Source organism: Pezoporus wallicus, unplaced genomic scaffold, assembly GCF_028554395.1.
Source record: "Pezoporus wallicus isolate ANWC-B61680 ecotype Strahan unplaced genomic scaffold, APGP_CSIRO_Pwel_v1 contig_6566, whole genome shotgun sequence".
In the NCBI taxonomy this organism is placed as follows: Eukaryota; Metazoa; Chordata; class Aves; order Psittaciformes; family Psittacidae; genus Pezoporus; species Pezoporus wallicus.
In genome coordinates, this window is record NW_026638763.1 from 2,722,776 (window position 1) to 2,742,139 (window position 19,364).

Here is a 19,364-nt window from a genome sequence, read left to right on the forward strand (position 1 = left end):
CAAGGTTTTAACTGCCGTGGGACATTCGCTGCTGTAGCTGGGGAGGCTTTCACGAGTATGATAAGAACTATGAGGGACAGACTTTGGGGCACTGTTATTACAAGTGAAGGATGTTACTGATGTGAAATTATTAGGTTTCTGTAGTGAGTAAATAGATTTTTTTACAAATCCAGTCTACTGAAGTAAGTGCTACTTACTGCACTTCAGGTCCAAAATACATGCTTAAAGGAATATGTTATTTAGGGGGTATTCTCTTAGATCTTAAATAAAGTGTTTCAAAAAGGGTAGCCATTGTGATCCTCATAAATGTAAGCCAAGGCTTCAAGAATATCATTAGCTGTGCAGAGTCATACCTGGGATCAGAATCAGAGTAGAACACAGTCTTCCATGCCACTAGACCATGCTGGCAGCAACACCTGAGGCCTTCTGTGGCAGCACAACATGCTGTACTTTATTAATGTGGTTACAGAAATGTTACTCAAGGTCAATAATTCCAGGAGCTTCTAAATTTGGTTTGCTCATTTGTTTTTCGTTAAATGTGTCCATAGTGTCTTGTGTAATGAATTGAAGGTTCTTTTCCTTTACAGTGCTCCTGTGAAAGCTCTTGGAAGTAGCCTTGTTTTTAAAGCTGGTTATCCTCTATTTCTCCTTGTGCTGACTGTCTTCTTTTGGGAGCTGCAGGATCTTACAATGAAATGCAATGAGGAAGAAAAGTCACTAAGCACAGAGGCATTTTCCAAGGTTTCAATGACCAATTTGCGCAGGCCAGCAGTTCCAGATCTCTCCACAGATCTGGGGATGAACATCTTCAAAAAGGTGAGTAGAAGAAAATTGTACTTCAGTATACCTATGATTCAGCACCTCAGTGACCCGCTAAGTAGCAGCTGAAGGTCTGCTTGGACTATGTATTTATGCCGTATGTGAGATTGACATCTCTTTTCATTGGAAGTGATTCTGTGTGTTATTACATAGCTTTTTAGGTGCAAATTCCAAACACAGTACTGAAATCTGTATTTAAATAACTGTCCTGCAGAAACGCATGAGGGGAGGGGACTCAAACACTGCTGATTTTTAAGTGCTGGTGCTCACTATAGTTCCGGCTGATTCAGTGAGTTCTTCCAGTGTTTTTACTTCATGAAGCTGTGAGTTTGCAACCATCCAGGATACTTAGCAGAGTTTTGTGGATTCTATGAATCCAGGTCATGGTCTGAGGATGTCATAAAATTATACAAGGGCATCCATCCCAGTGTAGGGAAAGACTGAGTTCCTTTAAATGCTCACATGGTTCCAGAGTGCAGATAGCAGCCATCAGGGTTAGATGTCCCAGATAAAAAGTTTAGAGTGGAAGGCTATACTTGGGCCACACATCTGTGTTATCCTTTTCTCTCAAATGGTAGCTTGCCATGCCTCAAAGCCTCTACCTGCTCTCATGTCTTCTCCTCTTCTTCCTGCAGTTCAAGAGCCGCAAAGAGGACAGGGAGCGTGAGCGCAAAGGGTCAATTCCTTTCCACCACACAGGGAAGAAGCGGCAGCGAAGGATGGGGGTACCCTTCCTCCTCCACGAGGATCATTTGGATGTCTCACCCACTCGCAGCACTTTCTCCTTTGGCAGTTTCTCTGGAATCGGAGAGGACCGGCGTGGCATTGAGAGAGGAGGATGGCAAACCACCATATTAGGTAAGAAGTTGTTATCTCTACCTCAGGTTCTGTCATTCCTATCCTGAGCATTCAGAGAACACCAGAGGCTTGCTTTTTCTTCTTCCATCCTATTGCTGTCTTTTGTGTTCTGTTACATACCTGTCTGTAGAAGTGACAACTCTGCTGGCAGCAGATCTGGAAGGACTTCCATTTTAGTTCACTTTCCCTCTGAAAACTATCATCCGTACTGGAATAATAGTTATTGTAGCAACCTGTAGTGATACCTGTACCACTTGAATACACTTCCTGAGTGGTAGCAAGTGTTGCGCAACTGCAGCTTAAAATAGATTCAAGGAATGGTTGCATCCTCTTCTTTTAAAGAGAAATCTCTGGAGAGGCAGCAATATGGTCATTAGGAGTATGGCAAAAAGATATTCAGTCTTCCTGAAGTGAATGTTGGTTACAATATAAGTAAGGGTATTGGCTCAGATAGTGAGGATTGCAATTTTTGATACTGCAAAGGTACTATGTTTAAATATAAATACTGGCTCCCTCAAGCTTCCGGGTTTTCTGAACAGTGCTTAGGCTTTGTTTCTGTTTCACAAACTTACTCCTAATGTCATAGATTTTCATCCTAGCACCCTTTCTTGGAGACGATAGGCAGCAAAATGATTGCCTAAGGCCATGCCAGGCAATCTCATTTTCACTGGCTTAGATGGCATCATTTTGGTAAGGTTTCCATTGTAAGCATCTTTGGGACACCAGACAATGAGCTTAGCCAAGTGAAGCCTTAAAGATTTGTACGTATTTGTGTGTATCCCTAGAGATTTGTACAAGCATAAAAAATCTAGTATCCAAATCCTCCTTTCTGTATGTTCAGTAGCTCAAGAAATCTGTTAAATTTTGATCTCAGGGGTTCCAGATTTTTGTCCTGGCTTAACTTACAGTTCCTTCTTTCTGGTATCTCAGTGAGATTGTGTATTTCAGATTCAATTGTCCACAGATCCTGCCTACTTCAGATAGTCCCCCTCTTTCAGGTTCTTTTGATTTGTAATTTATTATTTTCTTTTGCTTTAATACTCCCCATCCTAATACACCTGTTTCTTTTGGATAAGAAGAAGCCAAATTCCTATAACCAGCCCCAAAGGGTGGAGTCTTTCAGTGCTGACAAATCTTACTTTACTCCTGGTGAGTGACAGTGTAGGTGTTGGCTAAAATCAGTGTGCTGAGGGGAAGAGCTTTGCAAAGAATTTGTACATTCAGTCTTCATGTCAGTGAGCCCCACTATAATGTTTGGTTCTGCTTCACAGGGTCCTGGAAGGCCTTCACTTCTGTGGACTCCAGTCCCTCAGTTTCGGACCTCACCTATCTCCAAGCACCTGAGATGAGTAAACTAATTATCCGTTTCTTGCCTTCACCTTAGGAAAGTTTACCAGACGGGGGAGCTCTGACACAGCAACGGAAATGGAGAGCCTGAGCGCCAGGCATTCCCACTCCCATCACACATTGGTCTCTGATCTGCCAGACCACTCGAACAGCCATGGAGAGAATACAGTCAAAGAAGGTACATTTAACATACCAGGAAAAAACCGTTTCACTAAAATATCACTCTAAGAAGCTGAGGAAGAGTTACTTCTTCCTTTTCTGAGTATATGACTAAGTGTTATTTCCTTCCCCCGCCCCCTGCATCTCTTGAGAAGGTTTTTTGTTCTGTGTAGGAAAACGTTCCAAACCTTTCAGATTGATCTGGTTCAGTTTGTAAAATAAAACTTGGCAGCCATCAGCAGAGAGGAGGCACAGTTTGGTTTTTTATCACCTTACCACAACAGCACACAAGTTTGGCAGAAACTTGGTATTGCTTGGTATTCCTAGGAAATCTTCTGGGATTTAATACCCCTTTGCAGGCCACAGCTGCTGGACTGTGCTGCGAATCACAGGTTCTTTCTTATTCCTCCTGGTTCGTGGCTTTGAAGCCAGGATAGAAGTCTGGATTTGAAATTTAGTTGAAGTCACCCTGGGGCTTATCTGTCTTGGAGGCCTCTGCAGAAATAGCAATGCCAGTGTGATCATGATGGGAGACAGGATGCATGATACAGAGGATTCCCTATGCTCTCTCCGCCTTGTTGAACACAGTGAATTAAGGGATAGTGGGCAGTGACAACAAGATTCTGCACTTGGATCACAATAACCCCATGCAATGCTCCAAGCTTGGGGAAGAGCGGCTGGAAAGTGTTGGAGGCGTTGGTAGCCAGCTGTTTTGAATAGGCCAGCAGTGCACCCACGTGGCCAAGAAGGCAAATAGCATCCTGGCATGTAAACAAGCACAGCCCCAGTTATCCATTCCACTATCCTAGAGATGGAAATTTACAGGTTGCCATTTTCCTCCTTGCAGTGCGGTCCCAGATCTCCACCATCACTGTGGCAACCTTCAACACTACCTTGGCCTCATTCAATGTGGGCTATGCTGATTTCTTCAGTGAGCACATGAGGAAGCTTTGCAACCAGGTGCCCATCCCTGAGATGCCCCATGAGCCGCTTGCATGTGCCAACCTCCCCCGGAGCCTGACAGACTCCTGCATCAATTACAGTTGCTTGGAGGATACGGATCACATTGATGGAACCAACAACTTTGTCCACAAGAACGGCATGCTGGATCTCTCGGTAATTGGCAAGGAATGAGGAAAGCCAGGTCCCTCTTCTGTCAATGTAGCTGTACCATTGAGATCAGGGGTTTGATGGGCTTTTCCTCCACCTCTTTATATGACTTCTCTCAGCAGTACATAAAGGTCAGTCAGATACATTTGTGCATATCATAAAAGTCTCCTCTGAGATACTGCAACTCCTGTTACTCCTTGCAAGGAGCGCATGTGCATGTGGAATGCACACATCAAATCAAGTGATATTATGAAATGGCTATGTTCCTGGTGCATGCACCAAGTTCCCTACAAACCAGTATAAAACTGAATAGCACCTTTCTTCTAATGGCACCTTAAAACTCACCTTTTCTGCTTTCCCCTTAATGACTTGACAGCTCCTGGTGCACTGAAGCAGTGTTCTCAGGCTCACAGATGCCATCTCTTGGTTTCCTTTCCTGCCTGACTGTGCCCAGCCTGTGGTTTCTTGTCTTACACCTAGATTGTAAGCTTGAGGGGTTGAGGGTTATACGTAATTCATTCTGAGTTTGTACTGTGCCTGCTATAACAAGTCTCTGCTCTGCCTAGGATTTCCAGACACTAAATAGCACTAGGAGAGAAAATAAGTCAGACTTTAAATATGATGTTTGAATCTCCCAGGTGGTCCTGAAAGCTGTTTACTTGGTCCTGAACCATGATATCAGTTCCCGGGTTTGCGATGTGGCACTGAACATTGTGGAGTGCTTACTTCAGCTTGGTGTGGTGCCCTGTGTAGAGAAGGTTCGGAGGAAGAGTGAGAACAAAGAAAATGAGGTGCCTGAAAAGAGACCAAGTGAAGGATCCTTCCAGCTCAAAGGAGCTGCTTCTGGTGGTTCAGCTTGTGGATTTGGAGCTCCCATAGTTAGTGGAGATGGAGATAGAGGTGATGGAAGTGGTGGAGGCGGTGGAGGTGGAAGCGATGGAGGTGGTGGAGGAGGGCCATATGAAAAGAATGACAAAAACCAGGAAAAGGTTTGTCTTGCTTCCCTTTATATAATTCCCAAATGTACTGTAGGGTCTGTTAAGATGGAGTATGTGTGTGTATGCAACTGCTCTTCTGGTTTCCCTCCTTAGTTTTGCTTTTGCACCACAATGACTAATTAATTTGTTTTACTCTGGTGCTCAGTTGGGGCTCCCCAGAAGAAACCTGTTTGGATATTCACGCACTATAACTGCAGCGAAGCAGCTGCCGAAAGCACAGTTTATGAGCCTTGCATGGACCTTTTCAGTATCTTGTCAGAGGGCCTGAAACCCTCAACCACAATGATTTTTTGGGGAGATTATTATTAATAACTTTTAAGGAAAACTAGAATCCAATGTGTGAGCAGTTTCTTTTCTTTGATGGCCATAAATCATGAATTTTTCATTGTTGCTGTGAGAACTGGCCAAGAGATGCTGTTGCTGACCTCCAAAGTCATCATTCATAGTGGCATAATACCTAAGACATTTTAAAAAGATGCTCGTTTTTCTGCTCAAGAAAGCCATCTCTGCTTTTTCAGGCAGAATTTTTTGAAGTAAGTGCTGAGTGGTATTCATAGCAGTTTGCACAGGGCTTTGCATTCAAAGCATGGCTTTTTGAGGGGAGATGAAAGGGAGGGGGCTGGTCCTTAAGCTTGAAAAATAATTGCAGTAAACATTTCAAGAGTAACAACTCAGTAATGGAGTGTCTGAGAGGAGAAATGGACAGCAGGATGTCAAAAGTAAAGTACTAGGAAGATACTAGTGGTTGTGCCCTGGTTTCACAGTCTTTCTCTCTGTGACCTTCAGGATGAAGGGCCATCTGTCAGCACCCATAGGCTGGCACTCACAATGCTCATCAAAATTGTGAAGTCCCTGGGTTGTGCCTATGGTTGTGGAGAAGGACACCGGGGGCTCTCGGGAGATCGCCTGAGACACCAGGTATTCCGGGAGAATGTAAGAGAATTACAGCTCATTTTAGTGTCTCCCCTGTACTTTTGACATCAGCTGCTGAGACTGCTGTCTGCCCCTCTGTAGCTTTCTCTGTATTGACAGTAGATGTACTGGTCTTTGCCGCAGCTGACAGACTATGTTGCAGCCCAGCCGTAGCAGATTTGCAGCTGTTGATGTTAACTTCTAGCCCCTGGGGCTTTCTAAGAGCGCACCTGAGGCCCAGGGTGCTTCTCACCTCTCCAATGAATGGGTTGTCTGGGAAGGGGCAAATGGGAGCAAATCCCCTGTGTGAGCTGGTATAAGTGTATTTTCACATTGGCAGTACCCCAACAGAGTATGCTGTTTATAAGAGGTGCAGCTATCGTGGGTTGCATGTCTGAATCTAGAAGTCTAAAGTGTTGTTATGCCCACTTTTCTCAATGGTGATTATGACTGGTTGCTGCTGGGCTGCTCCATCAGCTCCTAATAATTGGAGTGCACTGTGCTTGCAGGCATGCTATTGTGCTGCAAGGGATTAGAAGACCCATGGCCTGTTTAGGGGCAGGGTGGATGGTCACTTTTGCTTCCTTAGATTTTTGATTCTGCTCAAGTTGAAGCAGTAAAAAGTGCCCAGGATGCAGCCCAGACATCTGACTTCATCTAGAAGTTTGAGTCCCTGAGATCAGCACAATGACTTGTCAAATGGGAGCCTTTCAAAGGCTTTTTCCAGTACATGCCTCCTCCTTGCTTTCTGTGTTTGCAGCAGGGAGCATTTTTGACGATTAATGAGAATTTACAGTGGTGTAGGTGGGAAGGAACCAAGTGCGTCTCCATGGCTTTGTTTAGCCTGAGCCATGCCGACAGAGCTATAATTTGGTTCTGGGATCTGAGCTAGGTGGCTCAGAGTTGGATTGGCTGCCTCTGCGTTCATGCAGCATTCTTCTCTTAACTGGACTCCTGGGTACTGGGGAGACTGCAGCAGTAGTGTTAGTTCTGGACACAATGGGACAGATGAGGGTAAGAGAGTCCCAGTGGTAACAGTAAAAAGGTTCTGCACAGAGCACTGATTGAACACATAGCATATTCATCAGAACGATGGCTTTTATGTTGTGTTGGAGCTGAGCCAGCCAAACATTTAGGCCTATGCATAACATTAAGCATAAATGAGTAGGTCTCTTGGAGCCAAAGTTCTTACCAGACTTACTGAATTGAGGTCTTTATCGGAAGAGATTTTCCTCCACATCTAAGTCTGCTGCATCTTCTGTGCATTTGTCTGGCCAAACTGCTTTGCATGCACCATTTGTCTTGACTGCATGGGCAATCACATGTCTGAGTTTACTGGAAATTTAAGCCCCTATTGCAGGTAGCAGAGAGTTCAAGTTTCCCATAAAGCTGATATTTCAAATTCTCTAAGTCCAGCATGCATGGGGTCCCAGTAGGATGGATGCCTGTGATAAGAAGTTGGCTTCTAATTAACAGCTTTTAAATAAAAGGCTAATTTTTTTGCATGATATAAATTGGTCACTGAGTATAGGTGCATCAAATAGGTCAGATCTGAGCCAGAGACTGAAAATGCCTGAAGCTAAGAACCTGTTTCACCAAGGCAGTGTGACTGAGACAGGACAGTCCTATTTCATTCATATTCAGTGAGGTTTTACCCTGGAGTTGGAGAGAGGAGGATAGGCCTTGAGACATGGCTGGCGGTGACTTCACCACTCCCTCCAAACAGTGGTACCCATACTGGTACACCGCCTCTTGTTGGCTTCAGAGACAAACCTGCCCTCTGTTACAGGGCTCAAACTTTCCAGCTTCTAGGGGAGTTACTTTAGACAGCACAGCAGAGCACTGCCTAAGCAAGAGTTTTGCTCCTCTTAGCAAAACTCAAACATGTACTTTGATGTGATGGATATCATTGCAGGCTCAAAACTGCCTCACAAAGCTGTACAAACTGGATAAGATGCAGTTCCGGCAGACCATGAGGGACTATGTGAACAGGGATTCCCTCAATAATGTGGTGGATTTCCTGCATGCTTTACTGGGATTCTGCATGGAGCCAGTCACTGACAGTAAGTACAGCTGGTATCAAAAACTCTCACTTGAATATTCCTAAACTGTACCATCAGAAAGAAGCCATCCCTTTTTCTTTTCCTTTCAAGAGAAAAAGGTGAATAACTATCCTCAGAATATGGGGTATACCCTGCCAGAGTGGGTCAGAGGAGTTGGATCTCTTCTGATTTGATCACTCAGTGATCTCATATCATCCAATGCACCTGAAATTGAAGGCCTCTCTTTTGATTCATCCTATCTGTTCTTCATGGCTTTTCAGTGGGAATATTTTCTTTCATTCAACTGGGCCTCCTGCAGGAGGGTTTCTGCTTCATGACATGGCCAGGCACCAGCTGCAATGGCCTGTTTAATTCAGGGTTTATTCTGACTGGAGGTATAATTGAGCATTAAAACCTTTGGTGCCTCAGGTGAGATGGTAAATAGCAAGAACAGATTGAATAAACAAGAACATGAGCACACAGATGCACATGCCTGCAGTTACAAGTGCGTGTGCATGTGTTTCTATATATATGTATATATGTTTTTATTTTTAGCTAGGAAAAAATATTCCAGGTGCTATTAGAATGACCAAACTTTTATTTTTTTTAGTTAACTGTTGTTTAGTTAACAATGACTGTTTGCAGAGTAGGAATAGCTCCTCTGAAGCACTTAGCAAGTCTGACCTGACTACTAATCTACCTCTGATCCAAGGCATTTCAAAGAAAGCATCAAAAATATTATATAAGAGGCTTTTGTGAAGATTTCCGAGGTCATTTCCCCAAGTATTCATGAAGTATTGACAGGCTCATGCTTTGAAGCATGGCAGCTCATGCAGCTTTTGAAAGGCTTTTCTCTCACCTAGTCAAACCAGGATGGTTCTTATTGTAAATGTGTAATTCTTTTTAGACTCTTTCTGAGAGCTTGGTCACCTTGTGCCTCTTGCAAAAACAGCATTCCTGTAGTGCAGAAGACTTTCTTTTCATGGGTGTTGTCACTTAGCAGCTTAATCAAACATCTCTTGTCCTTTAGAAGAGCAAATAGCAAAGCTGGAGGTATTGTTCAAATTTTATGTCTTACTCTGTGCATTCTATAAATGAGACGTGTATAAAAGAAAGCCAGAATGGTCCTGATCATTTCAGTCCTTTTTCATACTCCAGTTTCTGGAAGATTTCATTTTTTCTCATTTATTTTAACCTTCCCTTCTGTTTGGCGTGGGATTGTGAGAACTGAGCATGATATTAGGTGGGTACTTGCCCACGTATATGAATCCCTTTATGTGTGTTTTTAAGCCATCTCTTTTAAACCATTTCTAACAATGGGGCTTGCTTGTACTTGAATTTCACAGACAAAGCTGGATTTGGGAATAACTTCACCACAGCGGACAACAAGTCTACAGCTCAGAGTGTTGAAGGTATTATCGTGAGTGCCATGTTCAAGTCATTGATCACTCGCTGTGCGTCCACTACACATGAACTGCACAGCCCAGAAAACCTGGTAAGCACTTGATTTTGTGTTAACAAAGTTACTTTTCACTTGAGTGTCTACAGTAGGGCTTTACAATGAAGAATTAGTTCAGTTTAGCCAAATCCCTTGAGTGTAGCAAGCTATGGAGTCACAGTTGAAACATGATATAAATGTGATGCCCTTCTTATATTCCTGCCTTTGAACTTGGGGGTTTAGCCAGGATGAAAGCTGTACCCTCTGAATTGCATTTGTCTCTCTGTTCAAGCAGCTTCTGTGTTGGGTTTCTTTCTGTTTCCAAAGGGACTAGTAGCATAGTCTGGAGCAAGGGATTAATGAACAAGACCACAGCCAGCATAAATCAACTTTTAGCAAAGTTAAAGCCAGTTTATGTGGTTAAAGACACGCCTGTGGCAGAGTATGTGGGTTACTGAACAGCTGTTTGGTACATCTGCCCAAGGTTTAGACAAACATTCAGTTTACCAGATATCTGCAGGAAAGTAAGGTGCTGCTGCTTGCTGCTTGCTGCCTATGTGCTGTCTTCCCGGAGCAATCTAGTAGATAGTATGAGCTTCTTTCCAAATGGTGCAGAATCTAGCAGCTAATTTCAAAACACCTCCTTATTATCAGAAATTAGGATTCCTTATGGAAGCAACCAAGAAGCACTCTTGAGGTGCTCTGTAGAGGCACTGAAGCCCAGCTAAAGGGACAGCTCCATAAAGGAAAGGGAGAGGAAGAAGGAAAACAGTAATATTTTAAACCAGCAGGATAGTTTATCTATGTCCAAGTCTTCTTTTCCTGCAGATATTCCTCCTTTGGAATGTTTCTTGGCAGAGATGTGGTGGGACACAGAAAAACGTGTTGTTACTGGATCTAGATTTGTAAATTTTCCTTACAAATTGTATGTCTTTCTGGACCCTGTTTTAGTTAGTGTGTACCTTTAAGAATAGCATCATCATTTGTGCCTGTATAGAGAATACAGTACACAGAGTATATGTGAGGATTTCCTGTTGTGTCACTCTTTAAAGTCAGTCTTGTGTTACATATCTTATGAAAAAGAGCCTTAATCAGTATATAGATCCAATTACATGTTTGCTTGGGGTGGGGGGGTGTTGTTGAAAGCTGACTGTGCAGTTCTAACTGGGAGTTTTTGCAATAACCCAAGATCTTTGAGGAAAGTTTACAGATTAAAAATCAGGACCTGTAAAATTTTTCCTTGCTTCTCCTTGCCCTCTCATGGAGAGGTGATTCGTCACATCACAGATGTGCATGAATGTTCAGAACTAAAACCAGCCTTGAGTGTATGAGTAGGCTGGGGAATGAGTGAGTCATTCCTCTTTTTTCCCATGATGTAAAGCTCTAAAATAATCAAGAAAAATCCCAAGACACCCACTGGTTTTGAAACTAAACATGCAATTTTTTGCACTCTACTGCCCTTTCCCTCCTAACTTTTTCATGTCTTTTAAGATTTTTTGGGCTAGATGAATGGAATAAACTAGGCTTTAAGTCATCTTTGCAGCTTCCTTATCTTGCAGGTGTTTTAGTCTCTGATATCGCTACATCTGCTTACATGCCCCTTACAGAGCATGTTCCCTAGCAGTAATGCTCCTCTTTGTCTGCTTCTTCTGAGTGCACTAAATGGAGTTTCCAGCTTTTGATCTCAGCCAGAAAACACAAACCCTGTGGATGGAGGGTATATCACACAACAGCCGGAGGCAGTAACGCTGAAGTACCTTAGAAATGACTGATACTGCTTCTTCACAAGCTGCAGACTGAATTCTTTCATTTCCATGATGTCTTGCTACTCAGGGGTTGTACTGTGACATCCGACAGCTGGTCCAGTTTATCAAGGAAGCTCATGGGAATGTATTTCGGAGAGTGGCGCTCAGTGCCCTCTTAGACAGTGCTGAAAAGTTAACACCAGGAAAAAAAACAGAGGAAACAGAACAAGAACCAAAACCTTCTGGGAGCAAAAGGTGGGTGTGTAGGAGGCAGAAGGGAAATGACCTGCATATGGCTGTATGAATACATGCGCTGAACACAAATGTAGAAAGTCCAAGGGCTTGTGTCTTTTATCATGATAGTGTATGTCAGTTCTTGATGTACAGAATTGTACTGTGGCAGCAGTCTCCTTTAAAACTTAATGGACTGAGACAGTAATAGTTTTGCAGCAGAAAGTGAGACCTAACTCTCATACATGAGGCCTAAGAGAATAGTGCAATGGAAACTCTGGAAAAAGGAAAGGTTAAGAAAAGTAAGAAGCATAGTGTCAATCCCAAAGCACTGTGTGGACATCGCTTTTAATGTGTATGACATCCTTAGTGGTTTTTATCTGACGGGTAAACCATGGTATGCAAAACAAGTCCGAGAGTAAATCTAATCCTGCTGTGCTTCTTTAGCAAAAAGAAATTTTCTCTGGTGCTTTGAGCCTTGTCATGTTAAAATATTGAGCAGAAGGATTAACAAAGTTGCAAAACTCCTAAAAGCCTTGGCTTTGCTTCTTAGAAGTGATGACTTCTTCTTGAATAATTATATATAGAGGCAGTAAATTGGTAAAGAGAGGATACAAATCTAAAGCAGCTCAGCAGTGCTGGTTTCCATGTCATACAGCTATGGGATGACCATGAAATGGGCCATCTGTTCACTTTAGCTCATGATTTATATTGTATGTATAGATCCGAGGTAGGAAGTGTCATCATCGACAAAGGCCAGGCATCAGCTGCCCCTGATGAGTGCCGTAGTTACATCTCCAGCCGCCCAATGCAAACACCAGAACAGTAAGTAAATATTGAGTTGTTTCACATGTTATTGCCAGTTGCTTCCTTCTGGGCTTAGTACAAATGGGCAGGACAGCAAGGACTTACCTCTTTGGATAGTACAACAAATGTGTTGAGTGCTCAGGATTTACTGATAAAATCCAGGTAATGCTGATCTTCAATGCTGCCAATTGGACCCACCCTGATTTTGATGAGAACCAGCAGAAAAGATCACCATGCAGTAGATGTGTCAGTATCTCATACTACCATAGCCATCAATAGACTGTTAGTTCCACAGAGATGCTATCACAGCTGTTCTCCATGTTTTTTTGTTACTTCTGGGAGATCATTCTATTACTTTTCAGCTTCCAAATTGTTGCTAAGGTGTCTCCCAAGAGACAGCCCATCCTGACCTATATTGGGCATGTAGTCTCCAAAGATTGGTGCATTTCCCTTATCAGTGCAGGTGATCTACCAGTTTTCTTAATGAGCAAATCAATCTGCTGTTAGGTATTGCAAGTTTGAAGCCTCTGTTATCCAAAGAGTTCAGCCATTTAATACTGAAGTAAATGTAATCAATGTTATAAATGGCCACTGGTCCCTAACAACTTTGTACAAGTCATTTAACTTCTCTGTGCCTCTGAATACGCATCTGTCTTGTTAAAGTGCTTTGAGAAGAACTGTATGAAGACATTGCACAAGGGTACAGAGCTCTATATTCTGTATTCTCCTTCATTAACGGAGCCTGCAAAGTCTCGCTGTTACTGAGACTTCAAGGGTAACCATTTACTGCTCTGCAGAATTGCAGCAAGCTATGCTGCTCTGAGCCCGGCCATAGCCATGGGAGATCTCAAGAGTATAGGAAAATACATTGTCCCCATTCCAGTACCTTAATGAGAGCTGTGACCCCAGCAGGTTCACAAATGGCTGTCATGATGTCCAAAAGCTCTCCAGTGCACCTGTTTGTAGAAAGCACCAGTATAGTCTTATCAGCATGGCTCATGTTGACCTAAAGAAGATGATTTCTGTTTCACATGTAAGAACTAAAAATTGGAATGATCTGTTCAGTGGGCAAGTGCCTCAGGGTAGAGAAGATTGTTATTTTGTGCCTTGAACAATACTGAGCATGTTGTTGAACTTGATTACGTCCCACTGGGAAAAGCATGTTTGGAATTCAAAATTAAACATCTTTATAGAAGAGAGAGGTTAGGAGGGGGCTGTGGGAGGGAGACCTCATTCCCCTGAGCATCCAAACTTCTGTGAAATGCAGTTCACAATCTGCATCCCTTTTCTTCCAGTGATGAACAAATCCAAGGGGCCGTTCTGGGTCGCAAGGACTTCTGGCGAAAGATGTTCAAGTCACAGAGTGCAGCGAGTGATACTAGTAGTCAGTCTGAGCAGGACACATCCGAGTGTACCACTGCTCACTCTGGGACTACGACAGACAGGCGTTCCCGCTCCCGTTCCCGACGAATCTCCCTTCGAAAGAAACTCAAACTCCCCATAGGTAAATGTATGTCTCTTCCTGTTCTATATACATATTGCATGTGCATAGAAACACAGATATACCTGTCTCAAGAAATATTGCAACAAGTTCCTTAGTGTCCAAGTATATTGTATATTCTCCCAAGGGAAGCTGGGAAATGCTGCTTTCCATTTTACAGATGGGGAACTGAGGCAAAGGGAAACATAAGCAATATGCCAAAGGTACCAGATATCTGTGGCAAAACAGAATATAGAATCTTTGTCTCCAAAGTAGTAGGCTAGTACCTTAATCTCACAGGCGTTGTTCTTCTCTGTAGAAGAGAAATATTCCAAATAGAATTTGACAGATAGAGAATATATCCTTTATGAGTTCCGTGAGCTGGCCTTGCATGATAGTTAATACATGTTACATGAAAAGGTTGCCTTCCCCTTTCCTTCTACCTTCCCATACCCTAGCATGGCCACCTTGGAGATATATGCTGCAGTTGCTAATGAATAGATTCTGCTTGGAAGCATTTTCACAGTTGTCCTGAGTGGCTTACTCTGCAACAGGGAACTGGCTGAAGCGCTCCTCCCTCTCTGGCCTGGCTGATGGGGTGGAAGATCTCCTAGATATCAGCTCTGTCGACCGTCTGTCTTTCATCAGGCAGAGTTCCAAGGTAAATGTGTCAGGCTGGATTGCCTTGGAAGGATGGGTTCTGTCTGATTTTATCTGTCCAAGGAAACATTCTACTCATCACAGACATTGCAGCCAGTCAGACTTTGTCATAGAATCTTCCGAGTAGAGTGCCATGGAAATTTTATACTGGACTTTTGTGGCTCACCGTGAAGGTTAGGTTAAACCTGTCCAACACTGTACTTGTCAGTCTGCTTTGGTTCACTGAGAGAAATGCAGGCTCTGTCAACATGCTTAAGGTTTAATTGTTGGTCACACTTCTCCTTCCTTCTTTGTGCTTTTACAGCCTCTTGCGAAAGACCAACCCTTTAAGCAGAAAGCTTAAAAGATGAAGCGTTTCAGCGTACGTAAATCTGTGCAGACTCACTTGCATTTCTATGGTGATCCTCTGTGCTACAGCCCTTCTGTAGTTGCTTTATGGCTAAACAAGACCAAGAGAAAGTGGTATGCTACAACCTCACCTGGCCCTTTGTCTTTGTACAGGTGAAGTTTACCAGCGCAGTGAAGCTGTCAGAAGGTGGGGGGCCAGGAGGTGGCCTGGACAATGGGCGAGATGAAGAGGAGAATTTCTTCAAGCGTCTTGGTAAATGGCGCACCTGCCGAAGACACCCATCCAAGCTTCATCACACAGAAGAAAAAGATGGTTAGAAATCAGGGTTCTCGTCTCCTTTTTTTATTTCCTTTAAACTTTATTTTTTTAAATCTCTTTCTTTCTGTATTTCTCCCCTTTCCCTTTTTTCCTGCTTTTTCCATAGGTTTTGTATCCATTACAGCCTTTTCCAACTTTTTAGTCTTTGTAACTGTTTTCTTTCCCTTCCTTCTTTCATTTGTTTTGATTTAGAAAAAAAAAAATCAAAAAAAAAATCTAGAAAAGTCAATTTTCTTTAAAAAAATCTAATAAATTCTGCAAATGCAACATTTTGGCTTTTAAAATCAGATTGAATTTGATCCATACACTTAAAAAATTAACGCTTGCTTCAAAGCACTTATTCAGTTCCAAATTAGGTGTGTAAATCTTTCATTGCCTAATATAACAATGGGTGTTCCATCAGGTTTTCTGTTTGTTGTTTTTTTTCTCCCTCCTCCCCAGTTTGTGACCATTTGACAGTTCCAGCAAAGACCAGCCCAGAAATGGCAAACCCTGCACAAACCTTGCTATAATTATCTCTTTTCTTCTGTGTTTGCATGTCTAGTGTCTGCATACCATTCGTTAGGGATGCGGTCCCTTTTTCTTAGCGCACAGCATCATAACAACAACACTACTTTGCCTTTCCACAGAAGTATATTTAATTGCAGTTTACTCTCAAAAGCAGGAACGTTTGAAAAGTGCCTTTATGAATAATAGAAGGTCATGATATATTCTGTTTTAAAATGTCATGCAGTGGTTCACATGCTCATGTCCTCAGTTCAGAGCTCCTTCTTGTTGTCAGGGAGACAACCTTGTTATCTTGAAGTTCTGTTGCTTTTTTCTACTTTTTTTGAAGAAAACCCAACCTGACTCCCAAAAACACACAAAAAGGAGTAGATTTTCACCATGGTTTCTGTAGCTTTACATTTGAGTTACATTCTCTGCCATTGTGTTTATTTTCTCACATTACCCTTTGAACACTGCATTGTATGCCTTTTTCACCATCATCCGTCCCAGACCTGCAGTGTAATGCATGTAAGGCATTGTTCAGGCAAGTGATTCTAGCAAAGTAGGAGCATATCTTGTCAGTGTAAACTGGTCGTCATTCTGCCACTGCAGAAACACTGGTGGTGGTTTTCAAATAGGTGATTTGAAGAGGTGAAAAGTATCGTTCCTTTAGAAGGAGAATGGATGAGCCCAGCAGCTTGCTGTAGCTTGGTAGCTGAAGTTGAATATTCCCATGATAGAAAGAACTGCATTATTTTCTTCATCCACTACTGTGAGCTGAAGCAGGTGTGAAGTGCTTCCACCACATTTTCTCCCAGCCTTCACTGGGAACAAACAACTGAGGGACAGTGAGACTTTTATAGGCTGCCACAGCTGTTTCTGTAGCGCTCATGTGAGATGTCCTTCATATTTTCTTGTAGGAATTGTTTTTTTTTTTCATCTTGCTAATGCTGATTTTATGCCACTGTGAGTTTGCTTCTGCCCAGAGTGCCTGTATTCTTGATTTCATGGCACTGATTTGTTCTTGGCCCTGTGAGCATCTTGTTCAGCATGTATGGCACATCTTATGCTTATACAAAACTTAGATGACATTAGTACTGGCTTTTTGAGCTTTGGAAGTGTAGCCCATTCTTCAGTCTTCTGTGAGTAACATCAGAATTTATGTGATTAAAGAAGAGAACTTGAAACATCTTTTATGTGCCAGGGAGAGATTAGACGTACATCACACATGCTTGGTTTTAACATATGCATGAGTTAGGAATACTGTAATAGAAGTGATGCAGTGGGTTAAAGGCAGACCCCTTGCACGTTAGTATGAGAAACAAGCAAATTGTCCAGTGATGCTGATGGGAAGGGTTGGGCCATTGCTTGATCCCTAACTGATGCAAAGAGAGGGCATTTTAAGTTTCTAAGGCAGAGTGTGACAGTTAAGGAAGCTGTATCACTGTGTCCAAAAGGATCGCTGGTTTGCAATGGTGTGGTAAGCCACATACGATTAGCAGAAATACTAGAGTAGTTGTACATGCTTGTGTGTGTACGTACTCACATGTGCAAAGTGCAGTCAGTGTGAGGCCTTTCAGGGTGGGACAGTTCATAACACAGTAGAAATTTCCAGTGCTTATATATCTTTCATAAAGATCAGCAGGTTTTATGTGCTTGTGGACAAGAGAATAAAAGCCTGTTGAAGATGGATGGGCATTGTATTAAATCCCTTGAGTCTAAACATAAAGCATTGTTTTGGAACCTACATAGGATTTAAAATAAAACAGAGGAGAAATAGATTGCAGTAAAAAAAACCTAAATAATTGAACATAGAATAATGTGTTCCGTCATTTATTAATTGTAATCTTCCTTGTGATACATCATCTAGACCACTGGAAATTTTGTGTCGGATATGTATGTAAGCATATGTGTGTGTGTGTATCTGTGTGTGTGTATCTGTGTGTGTGCATATGTATACATATATATACACATATATATGCACATTCATGCATAACAAAATGTTTTGATTAGTGATCTTTTTACCCATACTAAGAACATAGCATACATACAGCAGTGAGTTACAGTGTGGTTACAGAAGACCCTTAATGTTCCTTCAGCCACTTCCTGAAGACATTGGAAGTGACCACAGAAGTTGCCAGGGTGTTCAGGGCACAACAGCACAGGCAAACCTCAGCACATGCTTACTCCAAGGAGTGATCTCGCATTCACACAAGAAGCAACTGTGAGAATGGGAGCTTGGGCATCCAGTGTCCTCCTAGGTTAGGCCGTGTTCTCTGCTCACTGGGTGAGATCTTTCTGCAGGGCTGTCACATTATCATTACACCAAGGAGGACTCCTACTCCTGTGCTTACAGCAAGGCTACTCCAGGATGAACATAGTGGAGGATGATCATCAGCTGTATCTGAAGGTTTCTCTTGCAAAGCTTCAACAAAGTGCAAGCCAGGGACTGCAAAGGGCTGTAGTGACAGGCTGAGCCTTTGCTAGATCTTTATAGTGGAGGCTAGGGACAGGCCTTAGATGTGCCTTTCTGTATCAGAAAGCCAAGTTCCTTTCTTTATCTCATACAGGCACAAGCTTAACAGGGCCCTGAATAGGAAAACATACGTTTGTACCTCAAATAAGTTAGTGTTACAACAGTCAGAGCAGGAATGCTCAGATAGTCTGCTACAGGCTATAAGTAAACAGGAAGATTTGGAAGAAAAGGGTATTTGTGCCTGCTCATTTATGTAAGTGTTCTACCTGTTCTTTCTACTTTATTTGTTTGTTTGTTCTGTTTTGATGAAATATTTCCCAACATAGCAACATTTTGTTTGCTGGAAAACTATGTACAGCTTCATTGGAGAGAGAAAAGCCACAGTTGTTGTAATCTGTTGAACTTTGATATACCTCTGTTTTCCGGGGAAAAATGAAGACCTACATTGTCATTTTCTGTTGTAACTATTGTTTGTGGTACATAAGTTCTTTCCAAGTAATTCTGGGGAATACAATTTCAAAGGGACTTTTAGTTTCAGCCATTCTTACTTCCTGAGGAGGGAGAAGTAACAAAGTTCTGTAGAGCTGACATTTTGCCTCTTGTCTTTCAAATCCATGTTTAAAGCCAATCTTGAATTCCCCATTTGGTGTTCTCTTCTTGTGCTTTTATCCTTCGGTATTCTGTAAACTTTCATACTTTCACATGTGAACAGGGAGAGTATTATGGATAACAACTCCCAGAAGCTGACTAGTCTCGTTTTGACCAGCCTCCTTGCCCTTGAAACTACTTTCCTGATTTCTCTTCTGTGTCTTTCTACCACTCTCTCTGCTCTGGCTACCAGCTACATAATGGTCTTCTGCATTCAGAGGTGTTCATTCCAATCAGCAATGGAATTAGTTTATTTATCATGTGAACTCTATACATGGAGTTTAAAACCATGCTTGAAAGAAGTCCTGGAGTGGGGTGCTAGCTTCATTTTCAAAAGGAATGCTTATCAGTGAGCTTTCCATCCCAAAGAGTGCACGTCAAGGGAGAGAGGCTGGAATGATGATGACACCTAGGAGTTGAGTCCAGTTTCACTTTGGCTGTTCTGGTAATCACAGAAGATGTATGCCTAAGAAAAGGACAG

General features: G+C 42.4%; 1 protein-coding gene across 14 annotated transcripts in view; it reads left to right on the plus strand.

Annotated features, from left to right (window-relative positions):
- The window catches only part of UNC80 (unc-80 homolog, NALCN channel complex subunit), a 120,201-nt gene that overhangs the window by 21,870 nt on the left and 78,967 nt on the right, over positions 1 to 19,364 (plus strand). For 7 of the 14 annotated variants that reach the window (XM_057412246.1, XM_057412247.1, XM_057412233.1 and 4 more), the window contains exons 9-21: positions 682 to 816; positions 1,455 to 1,677; positions 3,062 to 3,202; positions 4,031 to 4,299; positions 4,932 to 5,282; positions 6,078 to 6,224; positions 8,119 to 8,266; positions 9,592 to 9,740; positions 11,517 to 11,683; positions 12,383 to 12,484; positions 13,762 to 13,976; positions 14,501 to 14,607; positions 15,108 to 15,267. In XM_057412246.1, the coding sequence (XP_057268229.1) occupies positions 682 to 816; positions 1,455 to 1,677; positions 3,062 to 3,202; positions 4,031 to 4,299; positions 4,932 to 5,282; positions 6,078 to 6,224; positions 8,119 to 8,266; positions 9,592 to 9,740; positions 11,517 to 11,683; positions 12,383 to 12,484; positions 13,762 to 13,976; positions 14,501 to 14,607; positions 15,108 to 15,267 (2,314 nt within the window). The remainder of the gene's footprint in view (positions 1 to 681; positions 817 to 1,454; positions 1,678 to 3,061; positions 3,203 to 4,030; positions 4,300 to 4,931; positions 5,283 to 6,077; positions 6,225 to 8,118; positions 8,267 to 9,591; positions 9,741 to 11,516; positions 11,684 to 12,382; positions 12,485 to 13,761; positions 13,977 to 14,500; positions 14,608 to 15,107; positions 15,268 to 19,364) is intronic. The other 7 variants (XM_057412239.1, XM_057412244.1, XM_057412240.1 and 4 more) reach the window with 5 other exon arrangements.